This window comes from Rhinolophus sinicus, chromosome 7, assembly GCF_057876585.1.
Source record: "Rhinolophus sinicus isolate RSI-liver-muscle chromosome 7, RSI-T2T, whole genome shotgun sequence".
NCBI lineage: Eukaryota > Metazoa > Chordata > Mammalia > Chiroptera > Rhinolophidae > Rhinolophus > Rhinolophus sinicus.
The window spans coordinates 53,588,975-53,609,671 of record NC_142507.1 but is presented as its reverse complement, the minus strand read 5'-3'; the positions used below and the strand labels follow the sequence as shown (position 1 = coordinate 53,609,671).

The 20,697-nt window shown below is 55.7% G+C and overlaps 4 protein-coding genes across 7 annotated transcripts in view; all 4 read left to right on the top strand.

The window, feature by feature from the left end:
• Positions 1-6,404: 6,404 nt before the first annotated feature.
• Positions 6,405-7,927, top strand: S100A3 (S100 calcium binding protein A3). The gene is made up of 2 exons (XM_074318790.2): positions 6,405-6,967; positions 7,411-7,927. Exons 1-2 carry the CDS (start codon positions 6,827-6,829, stop codon positions 7,573-7,575), a joined length of 306 nt encoding a protein of 101 aa, XP_074174891.1. The 5' UTR covers positions 6,405-6,826; the 3' UTR covers positions 7,576-7,927.
• Positions 7,928-9,049: 1,122 nt separating this feature from the next.
• Positions 9,050-11,237, top strand: S100A4 (S100 calcium binding protein A4). Of its 2 annotated transcripts, none has more exons than XM_019713213.3 (3): positions 9,050-9,205; positions 10,037-10,192; positions 10,941-11,237. In XM_019713213.3, exons 2-3 carry the CDS (start codon positions 10,052-10,054, stop codon positions 11,103-11,105), a joined length of 306 nt encoding a protein of 101 aa, XP_019568772.1. In that variant the 5' UTR covers positions 9,050-9,205; positions 10,037-10,051; the 3' UTR covers positions 11,106-11,237. The 2 variants fall into 2 exon arrangements, with proteins under 2 accessions (XP_019568772.1, XP_074174890.2); XM_074318789.2 differs by lacking the exon at positions 9,050-9,205 and adding an exon at positions 9,792-9,885.
• Positions 11,238-12,978: 1,741 nt separating this feature from the next.
• S100A5 (S100 calcium binding protein A5) lies at positions 12,979-16,253 on the top strand. Of its 2 annotated transcripts, none has more exons than XM_019713229.3 (3): positions 12,979-13,034; positions 14,193-14,344; positions 15,994-16,253. In XM_019713229.3, the coding sequence occupies exons 2-3, from the start codon at positions 14,207-14,209 to the stop codon at positions 16,132-16,134; spliced, it is 279 nt and encodes a 92-aa protein (XP_019568788.3). In that variant the 5' UTR covers positions 12,979-13,034; positions 14,193-14,206; the 3' UTR covers positions 16,135-16,253. The 2 variants fall into 2 exon arrangements, with proteins under 2 accessions (XP_019568788.3, XP_019568787.3); XM_019713228.3 differs by having other exon boundaries at positions 15,991-16,253.
• Positions 16,254-17,292: 1,039 nt separating this feature from the next.
• LOC109435383 (protein S100-A7-like) overlaps positions 17,293-20,697 on the top strand; it is a 36,470-nt gene continuing 33,065 nt past the window's right edge. The window contains exon 1 of one of the 2 annotated variants that reach the window (XM_019713220.3): positions 17,293-17,563. The gene's annotated coding sequence lies outside the window, so the exon portion shown is untranslated. The remainder of the gene's footprint in view (positions 17,564-20,697) is intronic. The other variant, XM_019713219.3, reaches the window with a different exon arrangement.

The following is a 20,697-nucleotide window of genomic DNA, read 5'->3' as shown; positions in this document are numbered from 1 at the left end:
CCAAATTCTTTACCAGGTAGGAATGTTTACAGTTGTATGTTACAGGAAACCTGACTTACAGTGACTGAAATAGGTTGGCATTTAAACGCCTCACGCAAGAAGGAGTCTGGGGTACACAAGCTTTAGTTCAGTGACTCAGAGATGGTGTTTGGTCAACTTCTGCGACACAACAGACCACCCCAACATTTGGTGGATTAATCGTCTCTCAAGGTCCTGTGAGTAAACTGGGGTCAGTTGATGTAGTTGCAGATGGACGTTGGGGCTGGAGTCATCTGCAAGTTCTAGGCAACTCAACTGCCAAGGTCACTCACTCAATATACCTGGCAATTGATGGTGGTTGTCACCTGGGAGCTTAGCCAGCACTGTCAGCTGGTGTGCCTACACGTGCCCTCTTGATGTGGCTGGGGCCTCTCAGAACATGGTACTGAGAGAGACTGTCCCCAAAGTGAGCGTCCCCAGAGGCCCAGATAAGAGCTGCAAGGCTTCTTCAGGTTTATGTCAGAATTCCCGTTCTGTGGGTGAAGCAAGTCGTTAAGGCCAGCTGGCCCAGATTCTAGACAAGGAGAATTGGGCTCCATCTCGCTTTTTTTTGTTGTTAATAGAAACATTTATTTTGCCTTTTATACAGAACCCCCTGAGGTCTGCCTCATGACAAGTTACGCAGGGGTTTACAGACAGTGTGTGCATCTCATCGGCGTGGTTCTGGGGCTTAGGGACCCACAGAAACACAGGCAGGAGGTGTGAGGGAGGGCAGGGCACAGCACAAGTGTATTCTTATCCTTTCTTCAAGAAAGGAGTAGAGCATTTGGAGTTGCTGGAAACCTGTGCAGACAGGGCTTCTCAAACAAACGCTGTACAGTGAGCTTAGGGAAGGGTTGTAGGAACAGGACCTGGATAAATAAAGGGGTGTTTTCTTGTGGCAGGGGTGAGGAGGGAGGGTTACTATCTTTGATGTCTTCAGCCACAGCATCTGCGAGTCAAAGGAAACCGGGTCCAATTTTAAATCATTTCTCTGCTCAGAAAGAGGTGCTACCGTAGCACCCCGGGACCAAACCATGAACATATCAGTGGGTCATCCCCATGTGTGTCTTCTGTGGCCCACAGCATAGTAAAATAAAGGGGAAAGAAAGGTCAGAGGGTAGTGGCTTGTGTTCTGTGGAAGTAAAAAGCTCAGTTCACATTAAGCCCCGATGAAGCCCAGCGACTGGGCAAGACCCCCTATCAGACAGTGGAATACACAGGTCTCTGGTCGGGACCAGGAGGGGAAGGTCCAGAGCGTCCTCAGCTTGACATACGCAGGTATAGAAAATCCCAAAGGAGGTATTAAAGTAGTGGGAAATAGAACACTCCCAGGTCTTAATTCTCATGGGATCATTTAAAAAAAGAGGAATAAAAACCAAACACTGGCTGCCAGTAACAACAAATGCCATGGTCACCTGCTAGCATCAAAAAATGCCAAAGCATGTCCACCTACCCCGTAGGTCCTGCTAGGAAATGTCTGTGCATGGGAGAGGGCAGTGGGGCTTGGTACCGCGGACAATTCAACGTGTTTCCTATGGAAACAGAAGGGGCAGAGTCCTTGTTTGCTGGTCTATTGGGGGCTGGGCAGAGTGGAACCAAAAGTTCCCAAGTGTCTACCTGAGGGCAGAGAATCGAGTGGGCAGTGTGGACGATGGGGGATGTGGAGGGGGGAGGATGGTCCCTGTCGGGGCCTCAGAGGGGCGGTTAGTGTGATGTGCGTTTGGAACCACTGCAGAGGGGTCTCAGGGTGGATGCTGGGGCAGGAAGAACTCAGAAAGCAAGGGAAGGGGGGCTGCAGCTCTGCCCCTGGCCGGCGTGGAGGCAGAAGGCTGGACAAAATGACCTGCTGAGGTCATTGTACTTCTCTCGTCCACCTCACTTCTTCCTGCTGCCTTTGTTAAAGGGACAGCGAGCGACTGTTGAGTGACTCAGAGACCCCTGCCCTGACATTGTCCACAGTAACAGCAAGGGATACAGAGCACGTTGACATCCGAGCCTTGGGGTAGGAATCTTCCCAACCCATTTAGGTGGGCAAGAAATTTAAGGCCCAAACAAGATAAAGGACACACTCGAAGTCAGGTGGCAAGAGGGAGGTGGCACTAGGGGTGAGGGTCTGAGGAAGGGTTCTTTCGATGACAGTCCCCCAAAGCGCCTGTACCCAGACTTCCCTCTTTGCCTCCCCCCTCCTGCCCCCTTCGCCTGGCTCTGCCCTGACCACGTACATAAAGATCCCTGGGCCCACCACCATTTTCTTTCCCTCATCCCTGCTTTATTTTTCTCCCTGGCATTTCAACCCGTCTATTTACAGTCTATCACACACTTATGTGTTATTGTCTGTTTGCTTCGTTAGATTGTCATTTCCACAGAGCAGGGACTTTGTTTCGTTTATGGCTGTCCCCTCAATGCTGTAGACAGTTGTCTCTAAATATTTCTATAAACAACGAATGGCCCTTAGCCCTGCCACTGACGAGTCATGTGACCTTGGGCAAGTGACCTACCTCTCAGTTTACACTGAGGCCCTTACCATGCTTATTTATGAGCTTTGTATGTATTAAGTCATTTAAGCTGCACAGCAATGCTATGAAGTGGTTACCATTATTACTCTCGGTGATTGACAGGTGAGGAAAATGAGGCCCATAGTTGGGGAATGAACTGCTTCCGGGAGGTGGCTGGGGGTAGAGCTGGGACATCACAGACGAGAATAAATGCTTGACCTAGAACTGAGTTAATTGTGGGTCCACTCTGCCTCTCACTTCTGTGCCCTACTCCCCGTAATTCCTTGCCTATAAAACAGGGCTAATCACAGCCTGCCCTTCCCTCCCTGTGGCTTGCTCTCCTCACCCAGAGGGGCTGGGTCTTCAAGGAGAAGGTGGCACAGGCAAGGTTTGGGCACTGGGGCCCTGGGGTGACCTCAAGGTGTTATTATTGCTCTGGCTGCCTCTACGAGGAGCTCACCGCCTCCTGCCCTTCCCACACTCTTCTGGGTCCTGGGTTCTCTTTCTGTGAAACGAGGAGGGGCCTCTCAGGTTCAGGGTTGAGGGAGGGAATGGAGAAGTGACATAAAGTGAGGGGAGGAAAAAACTTTGTTCCACCCTTCTAGCTTCTCCCAGCTGGTCTAATTATTAAATCAACATGAGACAGATTAACGAGAGAAAATAGCCAAATTTCATTACCTACGTATGTATGGGAATCCCACATACACGAGAGGTTCAGAGGCAGAAAGTTAAATTGAGGCACATATGATGTTCTGCGCTAAGGATGAGGTAAGGTGCCTTGGGGCTTTAGAGGTAGGGAGGGTCATAGGTGGGACGATAAAAAGAGCAGGTGTTCGGTAATTAGATGCTTACACGGCCATAGAGATGGGTCGTAGAAGAACTTTCTGGTGATAACTCATTATGGACAAGGCCCTTAATTTAAATTGTTTAAGGAAGGAGTAAATGTTTCTCATGGGCCCACCGGGTCTTGGTTGCTTTCAGCTCAAAATAATTCACAAGCCCAAGTGACACATCTTGGGGAGGCCTGTCCGGAACCTCTTCAGAAGGGATTTCCATTTTTGGTAATACGGTGGTCTGTGCCTGCTCCAGCTAAAAACAACAACAAAAAACGCTGGATAGAATTTGAAAAAAAAAAATATATATATTTTCCAAAGTATTGAATGCTGACAAGGCAGGAAGGAATGGGAAGATCACACTCTCAGTAAAGCAGACTCCGGGAGGCGAGCCGTGCACCAGAGCTAACAGTGCCCGGAAGACATTGGCCAAACTGAGCCAAAGTGACCTTTGGCTTTGATGGTTTGTGGAGTGAAGAAGACAGAGCTAAAGCCCAGAGCTCACTCGAGGTGGGCAACAAGGGGCACACTCCCCATCATGCTGGGACCCTAAAGGGCTACTTGCTTCAGTTCAAAGCCGAGGAAACCCATGGGATCAGAAGGAACAGTGGTGCTGAGCTGTAGCCCCAGGCAGCCCATGCAGGCGTCTGCAGCCCACAGCCACGCACAGCACTGTGGGAGGGGGTGGGGGTGGAGAGGAGCCAGAGAACTCAGCCTAGACAGACTCAAGTGCCCCTGGGAGCAAAACACACCTTCCTCCTGTGCCTCAAAGTCATCGTGGGCATTCGGAAGGGTCCCCAGAACGTGCCACCCCTGGCAGGGCATCATTTTGAGCTGAAGACAATGGAGGCCCCAAAGCCTAAGAAAGCACTTTTGCCTCCCCTTTAACCGTCTGAAACAATTTAGGTAAAGGGCCTGGTCCAGGAAGAGCTCTATCCCCAGAGAGATCTACAAAGAATGTGGGGTAGGTGTGTTGAAGGGGGGCTCAGCTGCGATTGGAGACAGAGTCCTCTCTGAGTCCCTCCCTGACCCGTCAATATTTGCTTTTCCATCTCCCTGTGTTTTGAAGTCCCAGATCCCTAGCCCCTTCTCCGTAGTTCAGGAGAGCACATAAGCCCCCATCACCTGACTGCCTGTGGGCCCCGTATTCTTATGGAGCACCCCCCACGTAGGAAATTAAATGTGTTACTCTGTTAATGTGTCTTATGTCAGTTTGAGTATTAGACCAGCCAAAGAACCTGGAAGGGTAGAAGGAGACTTTTTCTTCCCCAACACAGCCTGCGGCTGCCCTTCCCAGGGAAGCCAGCAGTTGCCAGCCCACAGCTACCAAACACACATCTGGGGATCAGGCAGGGGGTGTCCCATGGCCTCCGTCTTCTCACCTGTAAATGAAGGGCTTAACCAGATGCTCCAAGAAGAGAACCCCTGGCACAGGGGTTCTCTGGGGGCACAGATGTGTGCCAGGCTAGAGTGTGTTCCCACATTGTATTCCGGGGTGCCTGTTCAGAGTGAGGAGATAGGGAATGGATCTGATGGACTAGCCCAGCCTGTCTCCTCCAGCGACAGAAGGGGACAGGCAGGAGGCTGTCCCCAGTTCCCAGCTCTAGGGGAGGGCGGAGGGGGAATGAAGGGGTGCAGAGTCTGATGCCCAGACTGGGCCTTTGATGTTTGCATGGGTAGGTGGGCGGCCGGGCCTGTAATAGGGACTTCCAGAGAAGGAGGCAGGGAAGCCCCTGGGGGCACCCTCAGCTTGACCTACTTGGGCCCCCCCATAATTGCCCTCTTCCTTCCCTGGGAGACTACAAATAGGGCTGCCCTATCTCTAGTCTCCTACAGCTGAACCGCCAACCGCCAGTGGTGAGTGCCAACTGCTTGGGTCCTGCTCTGGACTGGGTGTCGGGCAGTTCAGTGTCGGTCCCCTGGTCCCAGGTGTGGGCATGGGGCAGAGGGATAACCAAAGCTGGGACTGATGGGGTGAGGGAAGTCACAGGTTCTCTTGTACGGTGAGGGGCTGTTGGGAAGTTTGGGTTAGGGGGCGTGCAGGGCTGAGGTCTGGCCCTGGGGAGGGCCAATGGGCTAAAAGCACTGGTGCTACCCTCAGTGAACCCCCTCCTGCTCCCCTTGCCTCCTTCCTTCTTTCTTCCAATGGGTTGAGACAGGCCAGGCTGCATGGGGAACAGCGGATTCCCTCGGGTTTCTAAGCACCTAGCTTCTGGAAAAGCAGCAGTGGTGGCGCCAGGCAGGCTGGCAGGAGCCCAGCGGGGCAGCTGAGCACGCCTGAGGCTTAGTCCCTGGGATCAGGGCCCTTTCCTCTCCTGGGAACCTGGATAGTGTGCTCCAGTCCTGGGCCGGCACAAAGAGTCAGACCCCGGGGAGCGCTTGGTCCCATCTTCCCCGCCTCCGCCCTTTCCATAGCCACAACCATGCTGGCCATTTGCTGTACAGGGCCCAGCGGAGGGGGACTCATTAGAGGGAGAGGCTTGGCCCTGGCTGCCTTGTTGCAAGACTCCCGTCCCCTGAGGAAACCGAGTGAGTCACTGGGCTCACATGAAAACAACACTTGTCTTCCTGGCTGCCTTCGGGTTTCACCAGGCTGGAGGCTCTTCCCAGAAGACGGTGGAAGGGCCCAGTGGAACGCGGTGGAGTGGGGTGGGGTGGGCGATTCCACAAAGGGCTTCCCCTCTAACGGAACAGGGTTCCCTAATGTAGAGCCTCCTGTCTCAAGACCCCCAGGGGTCAGGAGGGTGGGCTCAGGTGGGGCAGATGACAGATGGGTAAATACCTGAGCTTGCTCCCCGACTAGGCCTATGAGGTGGGATTGACCCCACTTTACAGATAACGCACCTGAGACCCAGGTCGGGGTAAATGGCTCACCTAGGATTGCACCCCTAGTGAGAGGCAGGGGGCATTTCCTTTGGATGATGAGTCCCTGAGTTGGGGGAGGGGGAGGAGGGATGGTGAGGGGTGGTGAGGTGGTGGGAGCTCCTCTCAGACCTGACCCTCCCTGATAATGCCGGCTCCTCCAAGGGCCTGAGGACAGGGAGAGCCGGCAAGGGTTGAATGAGTTCCTACACAAGGAGCTCTGGGGTCCTGAAGGGGAGGAGCCTTCCAGGGCCAGGAGCTGCTTGTCATGGCGTAGTGCAGAGTGAGACTGAGTCCTTCCTGGGTGTTGGGGATGAGAAAGGTGGAGAGAATCAGGGATCCCCTGTGGGGGGGTCGGGGGCGGACACTCTCCCTGAGGGGTTTGCAGTGATGTTGGGGAAATGAGACCTCTGTCCAGGAAAATCACAATGGGGGCGCAGTACGGAAACAGATTAGCAGGTGCTGGCATGGTCAGGGAGGGCTGCTCAGAGGAGGCGGGCTTGTGTGAGCGGAAGCCTGGTGGAGATGAAGACAGGTCTGGGACAGGCCCGGAACATGGAGGGCAGAGGTGCAGGGCAGTGACCGGGGCCACATCCTTGTTCTGTGACAGTGAGAATGGCCAGGCCTCTGGAGCAGGCGGTGGCTGCCATCGTGTGTACCTTCCGGGAATATGCAGGGCGCTGTGGGGACAAACACAAGCTGTGCCAGGCGGAGCTCAAGGAGCTGGTACAGAAGGAGCTGCCCACCTGGACCCCGGTGAGCCCCTGGGGTGCCCAGCCTCTGGGGAATACCGCTTGGACTCTGCACAGAGAGGCCTGGGACACGCTCTGAGCAGAGGACAACAGGAAGTGGGGGAGGCCAGACCGTGGGGCGAGGACACCAGGCAGGAAAGTGACAGGGCAGGAATCGTTTCCTCATCACACGTGCCGCTTTGCAGGGCTGTTGGAGGATGGAGTGAGAGTACAGTGAGGAAACACACACAGGAGGCCCTCAGCAGCCATAGTGGGTTGCTCCACAAATAATCTGGGAAGGAGGATGTGGGAGGAGAGGGGGTCGGCACAGTGAGTTATCAGAGCAGGTCGGCCAGGTTGGGCCCAGAAGGGCTGTGGGTTGGGATGGGTGGGATGGCCCAGGAGTAGGGGGAGGGAAGCAGCATGTACGAGGCCTCCTGTCCCCCGTGGCCCCCTCCCCCCACACAGACGGAGTTCCGGGAGTGTGACTACAGTAAATTCATGAGTGTTCTGGACGCCAACAAGGACTGCGAGGTGGACTTCGTGGAATACGTGCGCTCACTGGCCTGCCTCTGCACCTACTGCCACGACTACTTCAAGGACTGCTCCCCGGACCCCCCCTGCCCCCAGTAGCCTCTGCCTCAGGGTCTGCCCGGGACCTGCTCCAGCTATGCCCTGAGGGGTCCTGGGCATGGCACCCACACCCCCTGCCCTCTCCCCTGCACCCCTCCTCATCTGGAATCTCCCAGGTTTGCCCCTGACATCCTAACCCATGTTGCCTGGGGCAGGGACCTGTGAAGGGACCTGTCCCCAGGATCACAGCTAGTGACATGCAGAGCGGCCACCGTGGCCTCCCGGCTGTGGTACGCGATGGGAGAGGCGGGGGCGCTTTGAGACTGCCCAGGCCCCACAGAGCATGTGCACGAAGGAGGCCCTGGTGGGAAAAGGCCTGCTGAACTCCTAATAAAGAACTGGGGTCACTCGGTGTGCTTTGGTTCTTCTTACAGGCCAGCCGGGGGGCAGTCCTGTGGAGGTCATCGCTCCGCTCTGGACTTTTCCACTGGAGGACGTCATGGGTCCAGCAGGAGGGGGTGGGATCCACACAGACCATGTTGGGCTCTCTCTCTCTCTCTCTCTCTCTCTCTCTTTGGGAGCCAGAGGGCAGCCTGAGGTTCCCTGGGGATGGAACTCAGTCCTCATGACAGGATGACCTGAATGGAGGGTGGGGCCCTGGGTCTGGGGCGGGGTTGTTCCCTGCCCCGGGCTGTGGGAGCCCAGAGCAGCACTAATAGGATTAGGGCGCCTGAGGTCTGATTAGGGTGTTGTCCCATAACCGGGGAAGGGTGCCTGGCCTTGGAGCGGGTTGAGGAGGCCTTGAGGCAGACCCCATCCCCCGAAACCACAACCACCAGAGGAACTTAACCCCCACTTCTGACCTTCTCTCAATCCCTGAGTTTATACCCCACCCCAAGGGGTTAATCCCCCATTTTGGGCCATTTCACCCCTAACTTTCCACCCTGTTCTTCATTCCTGACACCCATTGCAACTCTAAATTCCCGTTCCTGACATCTTCCCCTCCCCACCTGCTCTTAGTACCTTCACACCATCTCTGAGGCCCACACCTGACTCCCACTTCCCACTCCATCACTGTCTCATCACTGACGAGCTTGGTCCCAGTGCCTCCTTTGGGGGATACCTGCTTCTCCCAGCCCCCCAACTACTGCCCTGGGCCTCACTCAGCATGGCAGAGAACACTTTGGGGAAGGGAGAAAGGTAGCATCAGCTGTGCCAAGCGCTGAGCTTGGGGTCCCCTCCCTCAGGGCAATTTCCCACCTATCACCCACCACCCCTGGACCCCCTTTCCTAGCTGCTGGGTGGGACCACTTGCTCTCTGTCTTCTATGCTCCAGGCATAGACTGTCCCTTCCTCCAGTTCCCTAAAACTCAGGCTGTGTACACCGGGGGGAGGAGGGGTGGGGCTGAGGCCCCTGCCTGCGCCCACTGGGGCTCGCCCATTGTCTGTGGCTGCCAGGGGCAGGGAGCTGCATTTCTAGGCTGGACTGGTGGGCGGGGGGTGGGGGAGTGGGGGGGGCCTGGCACGCATCACACAGGCTGGGCAGAGGAGAGGGTTGTCTCCCGTTCTCCCCCATCCTCTGCCATGGGCAGGGCCTGCCCAGGGTATAAATAGGTCCAACTGCTGGGCTCTCCCCATTCTTCCTGTCTCCCCAACCCTCTCTTCTCTGCGTTTCCTCTCTCTCGGCCTGGTGAGTTGTGGTCGCATGACTGGCATGCGTGGGGTGTCAGGCTGAGTCTGGGGCGGGAGAAGGGGAGGCGGGTGGGGGCCAGATGTGCTAAGTGAGTCCAGATGTGAGGTTCCGACGTGGAAGCTCTGGGGTGGGATGCATGTGTGCGCGCCCGCGCGTGTGCAACGGAGAACGAAAACAAAAAGAAAGACGCGTGCGGTTGGCTGGATTCAAGCTCTATAGTATGTTTTGTTGCTGTAGTGTGTCCTGGTGCACGTTTGACTCCTGGGTGTGCACACTGGCTTGTGTTTGCTGTGCACACTTGGGTGTGGCAAGGAAAGTGAAGGCAGAAGGCAACTGTGGGCTTTTGTCTGGCCGTGTCCCATCAGCCTCTGCCCAGCTCCAGCAGCCCAGCCCAAACTTGGCCTCCCGGCCCCTCGCCTGCATCCCTGCCTCTGCCACCTCACCCTGCCCTCCCTACGCTAGACCCCGGGGTTTTTTCCGTGCTGGGCAGGCGTCCAGCAGCCTCGCCCAGCATTGGGTGGGGGGGTGGGGCGGGGAGAATGGGCTGGGCGGGCTGCTGTGGGCTGAGCTGTGGCACCAAAAGGACCGAGTGCGCCCTGGGAGCTTGCATGCTGAAATCCAGGGCCTGCGCCACGGGGCCTGGAAGTGTTCACTGCCTGAAGCATGCATTTCCCATGGTGCACACCCTCCCCACCAGGAGCTGAGACCCACCTTTCCCAGCTCCCCCCGTGGTGGGAGCAGTGTCACCAAGTGCTCCCGAAGCATGGGAGTGGGTGGGGCATAGCTGGGGTGGGGTGGGGAAGCTAAGGACGCCTCTGTGACCCCCAGATCCTGACTACCACCATGGCACAACCTCTGGAAAAAGCCCTGGACGTGATGGTGTCCACCTTCCACAAATACTCAGGCAAGGAGGGTGATAAGTTCAAGCTCAACAAGTCGGAGCTAAAGGACCTGTTGACCCGGGAGATGCCCAGCTTCTTGGGGGTGAGTGGCTACTGCCTGGAAGTATGTCCCCCTGTGGTGTGTCCCCGTCAGAGGCTGGACAGGGCCCTGGGAGACACCAGTCTTTCTGCAGGGCAGCCATTGCCGCGGGCATCTGTCACTGAGGTGGGGAAGGTGGCGCTTGCTCTGGCTGCCTGGGGTGGAGACGTGGTGAGCACTGGTCACTCATTTCCTGGCGGCCCAGCAGAAAGGGGGCTGAGAATGAACAGGGGGTTAGGAGCCAGCCAGTCAGCCAGGGGCTTGGCACAACCTACCAGAAGGGCAACTCACGCTCTGAGGGGCTAAGGAACTTCCCAAGGCAGTCAGCGTGCAAAGCTGAGGTCCACGAACCAGGGCGGTCCACCTCTTGCCATTACTGCAGCAAAGAACCATTTTTTGAGTTTCTATTTGTTTTTTTTTACCTGTGAAGAAGACACAGTTACGGAGACACTCACATGCCTGTTTCCCCTGAGCAATCCTAGCTCCATCTGTATCAAACTTTATGCAACTTATACGTATATTGCTTTCATGACTATTGTCCTCCCGGGGGGGAAGATGTGGTCCCCTTTTCCAGTTGCATCCAGGTACTCTCCCTCCCTAGCTTGGCCCTGACCTGACGGCTGGAGTTCCAAAGCTGGGCCCCCCGGGAGTGGCCGCACCTGCCTGAGCTCCGTCTGCAGGAGGAAGCCTGGTCTAGTCTTGGCTCTGTCCCCAGACCCGCGGTTTCTACCTGTCGCCTCTCCCCCTGCAGAAACGGACGGACGAGGCTGCCTTCCAGAAGCTCATGAGCAACCTGGACAGTAACAGGGACAACGAGGTCGACTTCCAGGAGTACTGTGTCTTCCTGTCCTGCATCGCCATGATGTGCAATGAGTTCTTCGAGGGCTTCCCTGATAAGCAACCCCGGAAGAAATGAGGGCTCCCCAGATGCGGGTGGGGGGCCTGCCAGCTGGGCTCCCCACTTTGTGCAGTGGGCACAGAGCTTCACTCGGGCTTCTTCCGACATGTGTACGATGCTGAGCAAGTCAATAAAGATTCTTAGAAGCTACGAGGCTGATGGTCTGAGACTCTGTGGGGCTGTGGGGTGGAAGCTGAGGGATTTGGGAGGGGGTGGGGGGCTCTGGGTGTGGGTTGCAGTTTTGTGGAGAGAAGACTAGTGAAGGCGGGGGAGGGATGTGGGGTGACTGTGTGTGTGTGTGTGTGTGTGTGTGTGTGACAGCGTGGACTCTGAAGGGACGGGGGCAGGAAGGGGGCCCCCAGAGGCTTGGACCGCCCCAGCTGTGGGACCTTATCCAAAGCACTCGCCCTCCCACCTCCCCCACCTCGCCGCTGGCAGGACCTCTAACTGAGGCTCGTTGGGATTGAAGGTCACATCTGCTCCTGGTTGGGGTCTGGAAAGGAGTTTGGGTGCCCTGGGGGTGAGGTGGGGAAAAGGGCTGAGTCACGGGGAGCAGTGAGGCCCGTGTGGAATGTGGAGAAGGGCTCAGTCCCGAGGTCCACAGCCCTGCCCTGCCACCGCCCTCCAGCGCCCTGGCTCCTAACCCCAGGGGGATGTCCCCACAGATCAGGGAGGCGCTGTGGGGGTGGCCAGGCCGTTGCAGCAGCCTGAGAATATGTCCTCCAAACCCTGGGTCTGCCCCAAAGGCCCTGCAGTGAGTGACATCTGTTCTTAATTATTAATCATGTTCTTTCAGAGAAGGACAAAGGACCTCGGAAGTGACGAGTAGAGGACAGTGGCTGGGGTGGGAGTGAGGGAGATGGTGGGAGGCGACTATAATTTTGGAGACAAAACTCCAGACACAGAAATAAAGTTGAGATTCCCCACCCCCAAAAAATATCAGGCACGGGGTTGCTTCTCCTTAGGTTAAAAGCCAGTAGCCCACTGTACAGTGGGGACCGCTGAGGTTAGGTTTCCAGGCCATGCCTGGGTGGGATGGGGACCTTTGGGAAGAGTTGAGTAGAGAGGGCAGGTCCAGAGGCAGGAGGGTTTGGTCCCCTTGACCGTTCGAGCTTTGCCGTTTTCTTCTCATCACATGTGTTGTTCTCTCAAGTTTCAGAAGAGTTGGGTAGGTGACTCAGATACTCCAGAGTGTGACTACAGAGACTTGGGTGGAATTTTAGTCCAGGAAAAAGTGTTCCTCCTCCCTCCTCTCTTTCCTCATCCATGGGCGTGCCCTCCTGCATCACTCTCTACCTGGGAACTCCTGTTGCTAGGCGACCAGTCCCTGCTGCCTCTCTAGTGCTGAGGACCCAGGCAGACTAGGGTGCGGCTGCAGCAGCCATAGGTCCTAGACCCCTCACTAGGTTCTGTTCTTAGACTTGGGCTGGTTGGTGGTAGAACAATGTCTGAGTCTCTCCTGGGTCCCAGGCAACTATCCCTGACCCCTACCCAGTTCCTTATTGCATTGGAACCTGCTCTCCCCAGTCCACAAGCTCTACCCCATCCCTAGGCCCGATCCTTTCCTAACCCCCTCCCCAATCCCTGACCCTCACCCCTCCATTCCAAGGGTCTCTGACAATTCTTTCCCAGGAAGATGATTGAGGTTTAGGAGAAATCATTCATTTGAAAGCCCTTTAAAACCCTTAGGCTCCATACCAGCTAATGACTTTGACCTTGACCATGCCCTTGGCAAGAAACATCTTCCCTCACTCATTCCCCCACTGGATTTGTCCCCAGTCCTGTCCCAGGAGGCTCTGACCTGGGTCTCCTCGTGTCCCTGGCCCCTTCTCATTGGCCCTGCCCCTCCCCTGGTTTCCCGGGGACTGGAGAGAGGGAATAAAGGCAGAGAGCAGTGGGAGCGAGTCGACTTCTGCTGCCTGGGTGCCCTGGCTTATTCCTTCCTCGGTGAGTCCTTCTGTCTTAGCTCCCTACCCATCTATATGGTGGGGCAAGCTGGGCGACGTGGCCAGGGTGTGAAAAGCCGTGGTGACCTCCACCAAGGAAGACCCAGCTTGATGAGTGGGCCTGTGCTCAGGGAGGAGAGGGCAGGGAATTTGGAACCGTGGCTATCAGCCTTTCCTGAGAAGGGGTTTTGGGGGAAAGGTGGGGATCAAAACCAGCCAAGACTCTGCTGCAGACGCCCAGACGCCCCTGCGTCTACTGCGGTGTTGGCTGAGTCTCCTGGAGGTGGGGAGAAGCTGAGTGTTTTGGGAGGTGGGAGGTGAATGAATGACAGGTCTGGTTCAAGAACTGGCTTCTTCCTGCTTGCTCTGGGCTCTGTACAGATTTACCTGCAGCCCGCAAGTTCCCTGGGTGTTGCCTCCTTCCTCTCTCAGGGGGAAGTGGTTTTTACATCTGAGTCACGGGAGCTCCAGCTGCAACTTTTCGTGGGTGGGTGTGGCTGTGCTCCGTTCTCTGCCACCTCTGGATCCAGCTCTCAAATGATCCTGGAGATTTTCAGAGGCCCCCACCCTCCCTGCTAGTGTGTGTGTGGTTCCCTGGATGGGAGACTGAGACCAGCTGGACAAGTCCAAATACCTCTGTCCTGTTTGTTGTTGAGACCTCATCTCCCAGTTTCAGCCCCAGCCCCCTCCAATCTCTGGTCTCTCTCCCTGCCCTGTCCCCTGCTTCTATAATGGGACAATCCCTGATATCAGGAGATGCAGGCAGCCGGGCAAAGGACGGTGACTAGGGCGAGGAAAATGAGCTGGGTGGGGTAGGGAGAAATCCTGGCTCCTTATCTGCTCCATCGTCTGCCACTAGTTCTTCTTTTGGGGACGTCGTCTCATCATCCCTTTGCCCCTAGAGCCCTTTTTCAACACCCCCGAAGCAGGACAGTGTGTGGTCTCCTTTGGGGGACGGTCAGTTTCACTGCTCTGGCTGTTCCAAGTGTGCCTTGGGTCTCACTAGAACCCGTGCTGACATATTTGGGTTCACTTGTTGGTGGATTGGTCCCAGTCTCTGGTCCTTGAGGGAGGGGCCTGGGAGCTGGGCTAGTGATGGGGGCTGCAGAAGGTCTGGCTTCCCAGGGAACATGACCTGCCCCCTTCTTTCCCCGTCCAGAGTCGAACATCATCATGGAGACCCCTCTAGAGAAGGCCCTGACCACTATGGTCACCACTTTCCACAAATACTCCGGGAGAGAGGGCAGCAAACTGACCCTGAGCAGGAAGGAACTAAAGGAGCTAATCCAGAAGGAGCTGTGTCTCGGCGAGGTGCGTGACTGTCCCACCTCCCGCTATGGGCACCATGGGGGGGGGCAGGGGAAAATAGCGGAAGCACGATACCCCTGTCAGGGGTTCCCAGTGGGAGACGGGAGACCCAGCCCTGCCTCCATAGAGACCCAGAACAAGGGAACACGCACCTGCCCTCAGGGTACCCTATTCTCAGCCAGGAGCAGACGCCCGAAGGGAACAGAGACCTAACGAAGAGGGTGGACATTCTAGGCCAACGCAACTCTAGACTCGGTGCTGGGGGGTGAGTTGGGTTTCACTGAGAAGCAGGAAATCTGTGTGAGGGTTCAGAGAACAAGATCCAGGAAGCTTTGATGTGGAGGCCAGGCCTGTGCAGCGAGGCAGAGTCTGTGAGCGACATCGTGGGGGATGAGGCGATCTGGGGTGCAGGTCGACCTGTGCGCAGCCCGAGGGAGGGCCCCCACAGGGCTCCCAGCTGGTGCTGGCATGGGAACCAAAAGGATCCTTCTGCTACTTTGTGAACACAGGCCTGGAAGGAGGCAGAACTGATTCTTACTAGTTGGAGGTGGTGGGAGAGAAGTGATCTATGAGGTAGTTATTATGTATATAGTTAAAAACACATCCGAGGCTCAGATACAGTGTACGACTTGTCTAAGGACACTCAGCTAATGAAAGTTTGGGCTCAAATTCCAGGCAAGGCCCTTTTTCCTTTAAAATTCAGCCTGGGTGCCTTTCCTGTCACATCCTGAACCCTGGCAGGCCTCCCCAGAGGGAAGCTCCCCCGAGTGTGCCTCTGTGGGCAGGGGACTGAAGCAGGTGTGGGTGTCACCAGGCCTGCTCTCTGTCTTTTGTGCTAGGTTCTCTGCATCCTGGAGTTAATGAGGGTAGAGGGAGGGCCATGGGTCCAGTACGGGTTAATTACAAGGGGTCCGAGGCCCTGGGGAGGGTTTGGCTATCACAGGAGCCCAGACTGGGGAAAAGGATCACGTCACAGAGAGGCTGTTTCCATCTCTGTATGTCCCGTGTCCTGTCTCCTGTGGGAAAGCTGGAGCTGAGGGTAGTGAAGAGAGGAGGGCAGATGTCTGTATTTTCTTCTTGTTCCACTCGAGGGCCCGTCCCCATCCTCTTGGTGGAGCTGAGGAGGGCAGCCGATCAGACAGAGGTACAGTAGGGCGCCAGGCATTGTCTCTGTACAGCTGTCCTGCAAGCTCTCCCAGCAGGGGAAGGACGCAGTGGCTTAGCTCCAACACGTGGCCTTCATGGAGAGACGTGTTGTCTGGGTCAATCCTATAGGGGACAGAATAAGTCGGAGATTTTTTTTTTTTTAAGTCGGAGATTTGGGTCCTGCTCAGTGCCACACGTCACCGAGCTGTTATTATGAGGTGTCGTATAAAATCTAGATTATTGGTTTGGATGGCGGAATGTGGTGAGGGGAAGGGGGGCAGCTGGCCTTGCCTTCCTATTATAACTTATTTAGATCCAGGTGTCAGGTCACTGAGCCCCTGCTTGCTGCCAGGCCCTGTGCTGGGTGTGGCTTGGGGGTGACTGGGGGATGGCCAGATGCTCAGTGTCACTGACTCAGTGGGGGATGGCCCCAGGGGACAGGTGGCCCCGAGCAGTGGAGGGACAGTGGTGGCTGACCTGTCCCTCTACCTGGCTCCTCCAAGAAGATGCAGGAGCGTAGCATCGATAACCTGATGAAGAGCCTGGACAAAAACAGCGACCAGGAGATTGACTTCAAGGAGTACTCAGTATTCCTGACGACGCTGTGCATGACCTACAACGACTTCTTTCTGGAGGACCACAAATGACCCGCCTGCCCGGCCTGGCCTCTGCAGCAACTCGCAGACCCTCCGGGGCCCTGTACCGTCGTCCTCTGCCTCCCAGGTGGACTGGGTGTCAGCCTTCCCTTCCAGCAGAGGAAATAAAGATTTTCCACTCCAAGATGTTTTGTCCACTTTGGCTGGGGGGTGGGGCAGCGCATGGCAGGCAGGGCTTCTCCTTGTGAGGTTTGAGGGCTTCTGGGTGTTAGGGTCCTGGGCTCCCATTCCACTTCCTGTCTGTCTTCACTGTGGGTGACACTGAGCTTACCCAGGCTTAATGGTGCCCTTCTGGAAAATGAGGAAGTGGGGCCAGGCTTTTGCTTGCCTCCCAAGAATGCTAAGATGCAGAGGACGCTAAAGGGGAAAGAGCTTTGAGAGTGAGGATATTGGGGGTGCTGGGGTGTGGTTCCTGAGGGCAGTGGTGGTCAAGCCAGTTTGACTTGTCGCTAGCTCACAGGAGGCCACCCTGACAACACTAAGAGGGGCCGCTGTGGGGACAGAGTCCCAGAGAGCAGTTTCCAGGCTCGGCCTCACGTGGAAAGGTGCTGGCTCGGTTCTTAGATGGCCATCAGCTGTAATCAGATGGCCATCCGACGTGGCTGGGTGGCCATCAGCTGTGACCAGTTAGCCATTAGCCACTAATATAACTGCCGTGGCTATGCCGGGGAGGTTGGTTGGTTGGCAGAGAAGCGGGTTGTGTTGATCCTACTTCCTGTGTCTCGCCTGGCCGCCAGAGAGAAAAGGGTGCAGGAAAACCCCTCCTTGGGGTACTGGCGGGTGTTTGCTTTTGTGTCTCCACCCGCCGCAATGGCAGTGGAGAGTGTAGTGATGGGAGTCCCCTGTCTGTGGCTCGTTGTTGTTCCTTTTTGGCCTCACCATATCCTGTGTTCTTGTGTGGGGAGCGGGAGCAGAGACCCTGCATGACAGCCCCCTTCCCTCTCCTCTATTTCCCCTTGGCAGCAAGCTCTACCCCACTGATCACCTGTCAGTGGAGGGTAAATAACTAATGATGCCGGCAGGGCTGGGCTCAGACAACCTCGCACATTAACCTGAAAGCTCCAGGTGGGTGGAATTCCAGGTGATGGGGGAGGGAGTGGGGTGGTGGAGGAATCCGTTTTTACTGGGGGATAGATGTTCTAGAAGTCCTTTACGTCACATCCTGTAGACCAGGCTGCTGGACCTTCATGTAGGGTTGAGTCCAACCCCCTCTGGGGGGCACCCTTCTCGCCCCCCTACAGGGGTACACACACTGCTGTGGCCCTCCACCTCGTTGCCCCTGCGGGTCACGTGGCACAGCAGCAAGCAAACCGAGCAGTGATCTCCACTGGGTTCCTCCCAGCTCCCTTCTAGGCACCCCTCCCCTCCCCCCACGCGGGACAGCCCCTGGGCAGGAGGCGTGAAAAGTGGAGTGGACCGGGTAAGTGTTGCGCAAACCATGGGGTGGGGCGCCGGGCGGGCGTGGCGCACGGGGTGGGCTGTCGCCTCGTCCGGACACCTGTCGCTATAAGGCGCGTGGGCGGGCCGGTCACTCAATGCATCCCCTCCCCGCTCCCTTAGGCTTCGCTGAAGTTGGGCGTGAGCTCTGGCCCCGGCAGCTGTCCCTCGGTCCCTGGGGTTTGTGTAGCCGCCGCCGGGGCCGGCCGTGCGGGCTCCAGACTGGGCGGGTCTGCGGAGCTCCTGGGCGGCGGGAGAGGCTGGAGCGCCCGCAGGCCCCAGGCTATGGCTTCCGGGGCGGTGGGGCGGCTCCCGAAGTGAGCTCTTCTGGGGTGCGGGAGGGCGTGTCCTGGGTATGTCAGCCCGCTGTGTGTGGTCCCCGTGAGGCTGTGCGTGTAGGGCTGGGTGCAGCTTCCACCTCCCCCCCCCATACTTCCCAGCGTCTCCTGGGTCCCCCGGAGGACCACTCTCAGCGGTGGCCCTACTTGGTCCTTAGAATCTTTGAACCAGTCTTCCTCCTTAGCTCTGCTCCCCCTCAGGTCGTTGATCTCTTGGCCCTAGAGTCCATCTTCTCTTTCCTTCAAGTCCTGGGCGGTGTCCTGGTACCACCTGCGTGTGCCTGAGGCCAGGTGCTTCACACGGCGTGGTCCAAGGAAGTGGGGGGTAGCGGAGGCTGAGCTCTTGGGGTGTGGGGGTGAGAAGGCCCTGCTGCTCAGGGCACTGACCAGCCCCTCTGCCCCAGCTCGGAGTCCAGCCCTCAGACACGGCAGCCCCCTTGGATCAGGCCGATGGCCTCGTCGTGTCCGCTTTCCACAGGTACTCTGGCAGGGAGGGCGACAAGCCGTCCCTGAGCGAGGGGGAGCTGAGGGGGCTGCTCAGGGTGCGCTGTGCCCCAGGCCCCCTCTTCCCACCTCTTGCCTTTTAGAAGCTTGCACGGTTGGACAACAGGAAGGGACCCAGGGCCGGAGCTCCTGGTCTGCACAACCATGTCCAAGCCTCGGCTTTATTCAACTCCATCGGGGAAAGTACCTTTCGGTGCCCGCACTGGCGGGCAACTCGGGGGCGTAGAGGGAGCGCCCTCGTGTGGGTAGAAAGCAGGACGCTGGGGGGAGAGTCGGGGTTTGTTTTCTTGAATCCCTGGGGAGTACCCAACGGTGGTGGCATTGGCCATCAGGGGGCCTTCTCTGTGAAGAGGGAGACAGAACTTGGACTCCCAAGGAAAGTCAGCCGGGGAATCTTTTGGCTCCCGACAACGAACCCTCAAATAAAGCAACTCAACTTCATCTAAGACACCCGACAAATAGAATCTGAATCCTGCCCCTCCCCTCCCCTACTTTCAGGGTTGAGAAGATCTTCCTACAAAGAGGGAGGTGTGATTTCTGTGGGCAGAGACCCACGGCCTCGGAGAAGGCTGCTCTGGGAAGGCTGGCAAACCTTATTTTCCAGGGATCTGGTGGGTGGGCCTGCCAAGAGGTTGAAGAGAATCAACAAATGACACAGCCCCCCCCCCCCCCCCCCCCCCCCCCCCCCCGCGAAGTAACCAGGCGTGTCCACAGTAGTGGAGAGGAACAGAAGCATGGATTTAAGCAATAAAACAAAACCCGGAACAAATGGCAAATCTTTTGTTGGCATTGAGGGTGTGATTTTAAAGGTTTTTTTTGGGGTGAGGTGGGAGAAAGCAGCATTTACAATGGAATCTGGTGAGTGCAGCCGTCCAAGGGTGGGACTGGGTGTGGCTAGGGGCACCGATGGCTCATTTTTATTGCGTTTGCCTCCAGACTGCTCATTTTTATTGCATTTGTATAAAGTTGGAAGTGAACCCTTTGCGCTCACTCGGTGGAGCAGGGTCTGGGCTTAGAGGGGAGGGAGAAGGTCAGGTGTGAGCTGGGGCGTCACACCTGAGGTTGGTCCCAGAAGTCCAATTCACTTGCAGGTGGGACAGTGGGAATGGCTTCTTGTTCCCTCGCTGTGCATCACTGACGTCAATCCTATGATCTAGTCACTCTGACACCTACACTGGGACAGAATTTCTGTTCTGCAAGGTGAAGAGTCTTGGAGACTGGTTGCATCACACTGCGAATGTACTTACCACTACTGAACTGTACACTTAAAAATGGTTAAGATGCATTTTTTTTTTACCATAATACAAAATTTTTAAAAACCACAAATTTAAAAGTATCACCAAGAAATCAGCATCTATTATATGATCCCTGAGGAAAGAGTGAAGATTGGGAATATAAAATGGAGTCATGTTAACCAAGCTGCTAAAATTCTTAATATTATGAAGGCTGAAGCATGAGGAAAGATTCCATTCTTGTTCTGTCCAGCCAGGCACCAACGTGGCAGCTTGGAAAGCTCAGCACCTGCTGAATTTCATCCCCCACTGGCTCCCCTGCCGGGGCCTTTTTGTCCAGGACACAAATTAAATGACTGTTCTCAGCAGCCCCGCCAGGGGACACAGCTTTTAACACACCGTACAGGCAGGCCTTGGAGATGAGGGTTTGGTTCCAGACCGCCGCAGTAAAGTGAATATTGTAATAAAGCGAGTCGCACAAACGTTGGTTTCCCAGTGAATATAAAAGTTACATTTACACTGTAGTAGACTGTAGTCTATTAAGTGTGCAATAGCATTATGTCTAAAGAACCAATATACATACCTTAATTAAAAAATACTTGATTGCTAAAAAATGGTAACCATCATCTGAGCCTTAAGCAAGTTGTAAACTTTTTGCTAGTGGAGGGTATTACCTTCAATTTGTAAAAAATGCAATAAAATGAGATATGCCTGTACTGGACCATCTCTAATATCCCATCTAACACCACCGTGTTTCCCTGAAAATAAGACCCTCGGTCAAGACAATCAGCTCTAATGCGTCTTTTGGAGCAAAAATTAATCTAAGACCTGGTCTTATTTTACTATAACACAAGACTCGGTCTATAATATAATATAATATAATATAATATAATATAATATAATATAATATAATATAATATAATATAATATAATATAATGTCTTATATTAATTTTTGCTCCAAAACACGCATTACAGCTGATTGTCGGCTAGGTCTTATTTTTGGGGAAATACGGTAGTGTACTATAGTTCTTCAGCTCACAGC

Coding starts and splice junctions, on each gene's coding strand:
- S100A3 (XM_074318790.2), top strand. CDS start 6,827: ATGGCCAGGCCTCTGGAGCAGGCGGTGGCTGCCATCGTGTGTACCTTC. Junction 6,968..7,410: donor AGCTGCCCACCTGGACCCCG/GTGAGCCCCTGG, acceptor CCCCCCACACAG/ACGGAGTTCCGGGAGTGTGA.
- S100A4 (XM_074318789.2), top strand. CDS start 9,817: ATGCTGAAATCCAGGGCCTGCGCCACGGGGCCTGGAAGTGTTCACTGC. Junction 9,886..10,036: donor TGAAGCATGCATTTCCCATG/GTGCACACCCTC, acceptor TGTGACCCCCAG/ATCCTGACTACCACCATGGC. Junction 10,193..10,940: donor AGATGCCCAGCTTCTTGGGG/GTGAGTGGCTAC, acceptor CTCCCCCTGCAG/AAACGGACGGACGAGGCTGC.
- S100A5 (XM_019713228.3), top strand. CDS start 14,207: ATGGAGACCCCTCTAGAGAAGGCCCTGACCACTATGGTCACCACTTTC. Junction 14,345..15,990: donor AGGAGCTGTGTCTCGGCGAG/GTGCGTGACTGT, acceptor GGCTCCTCCAAG/AAGATGCAGGAGCGTAGCAT.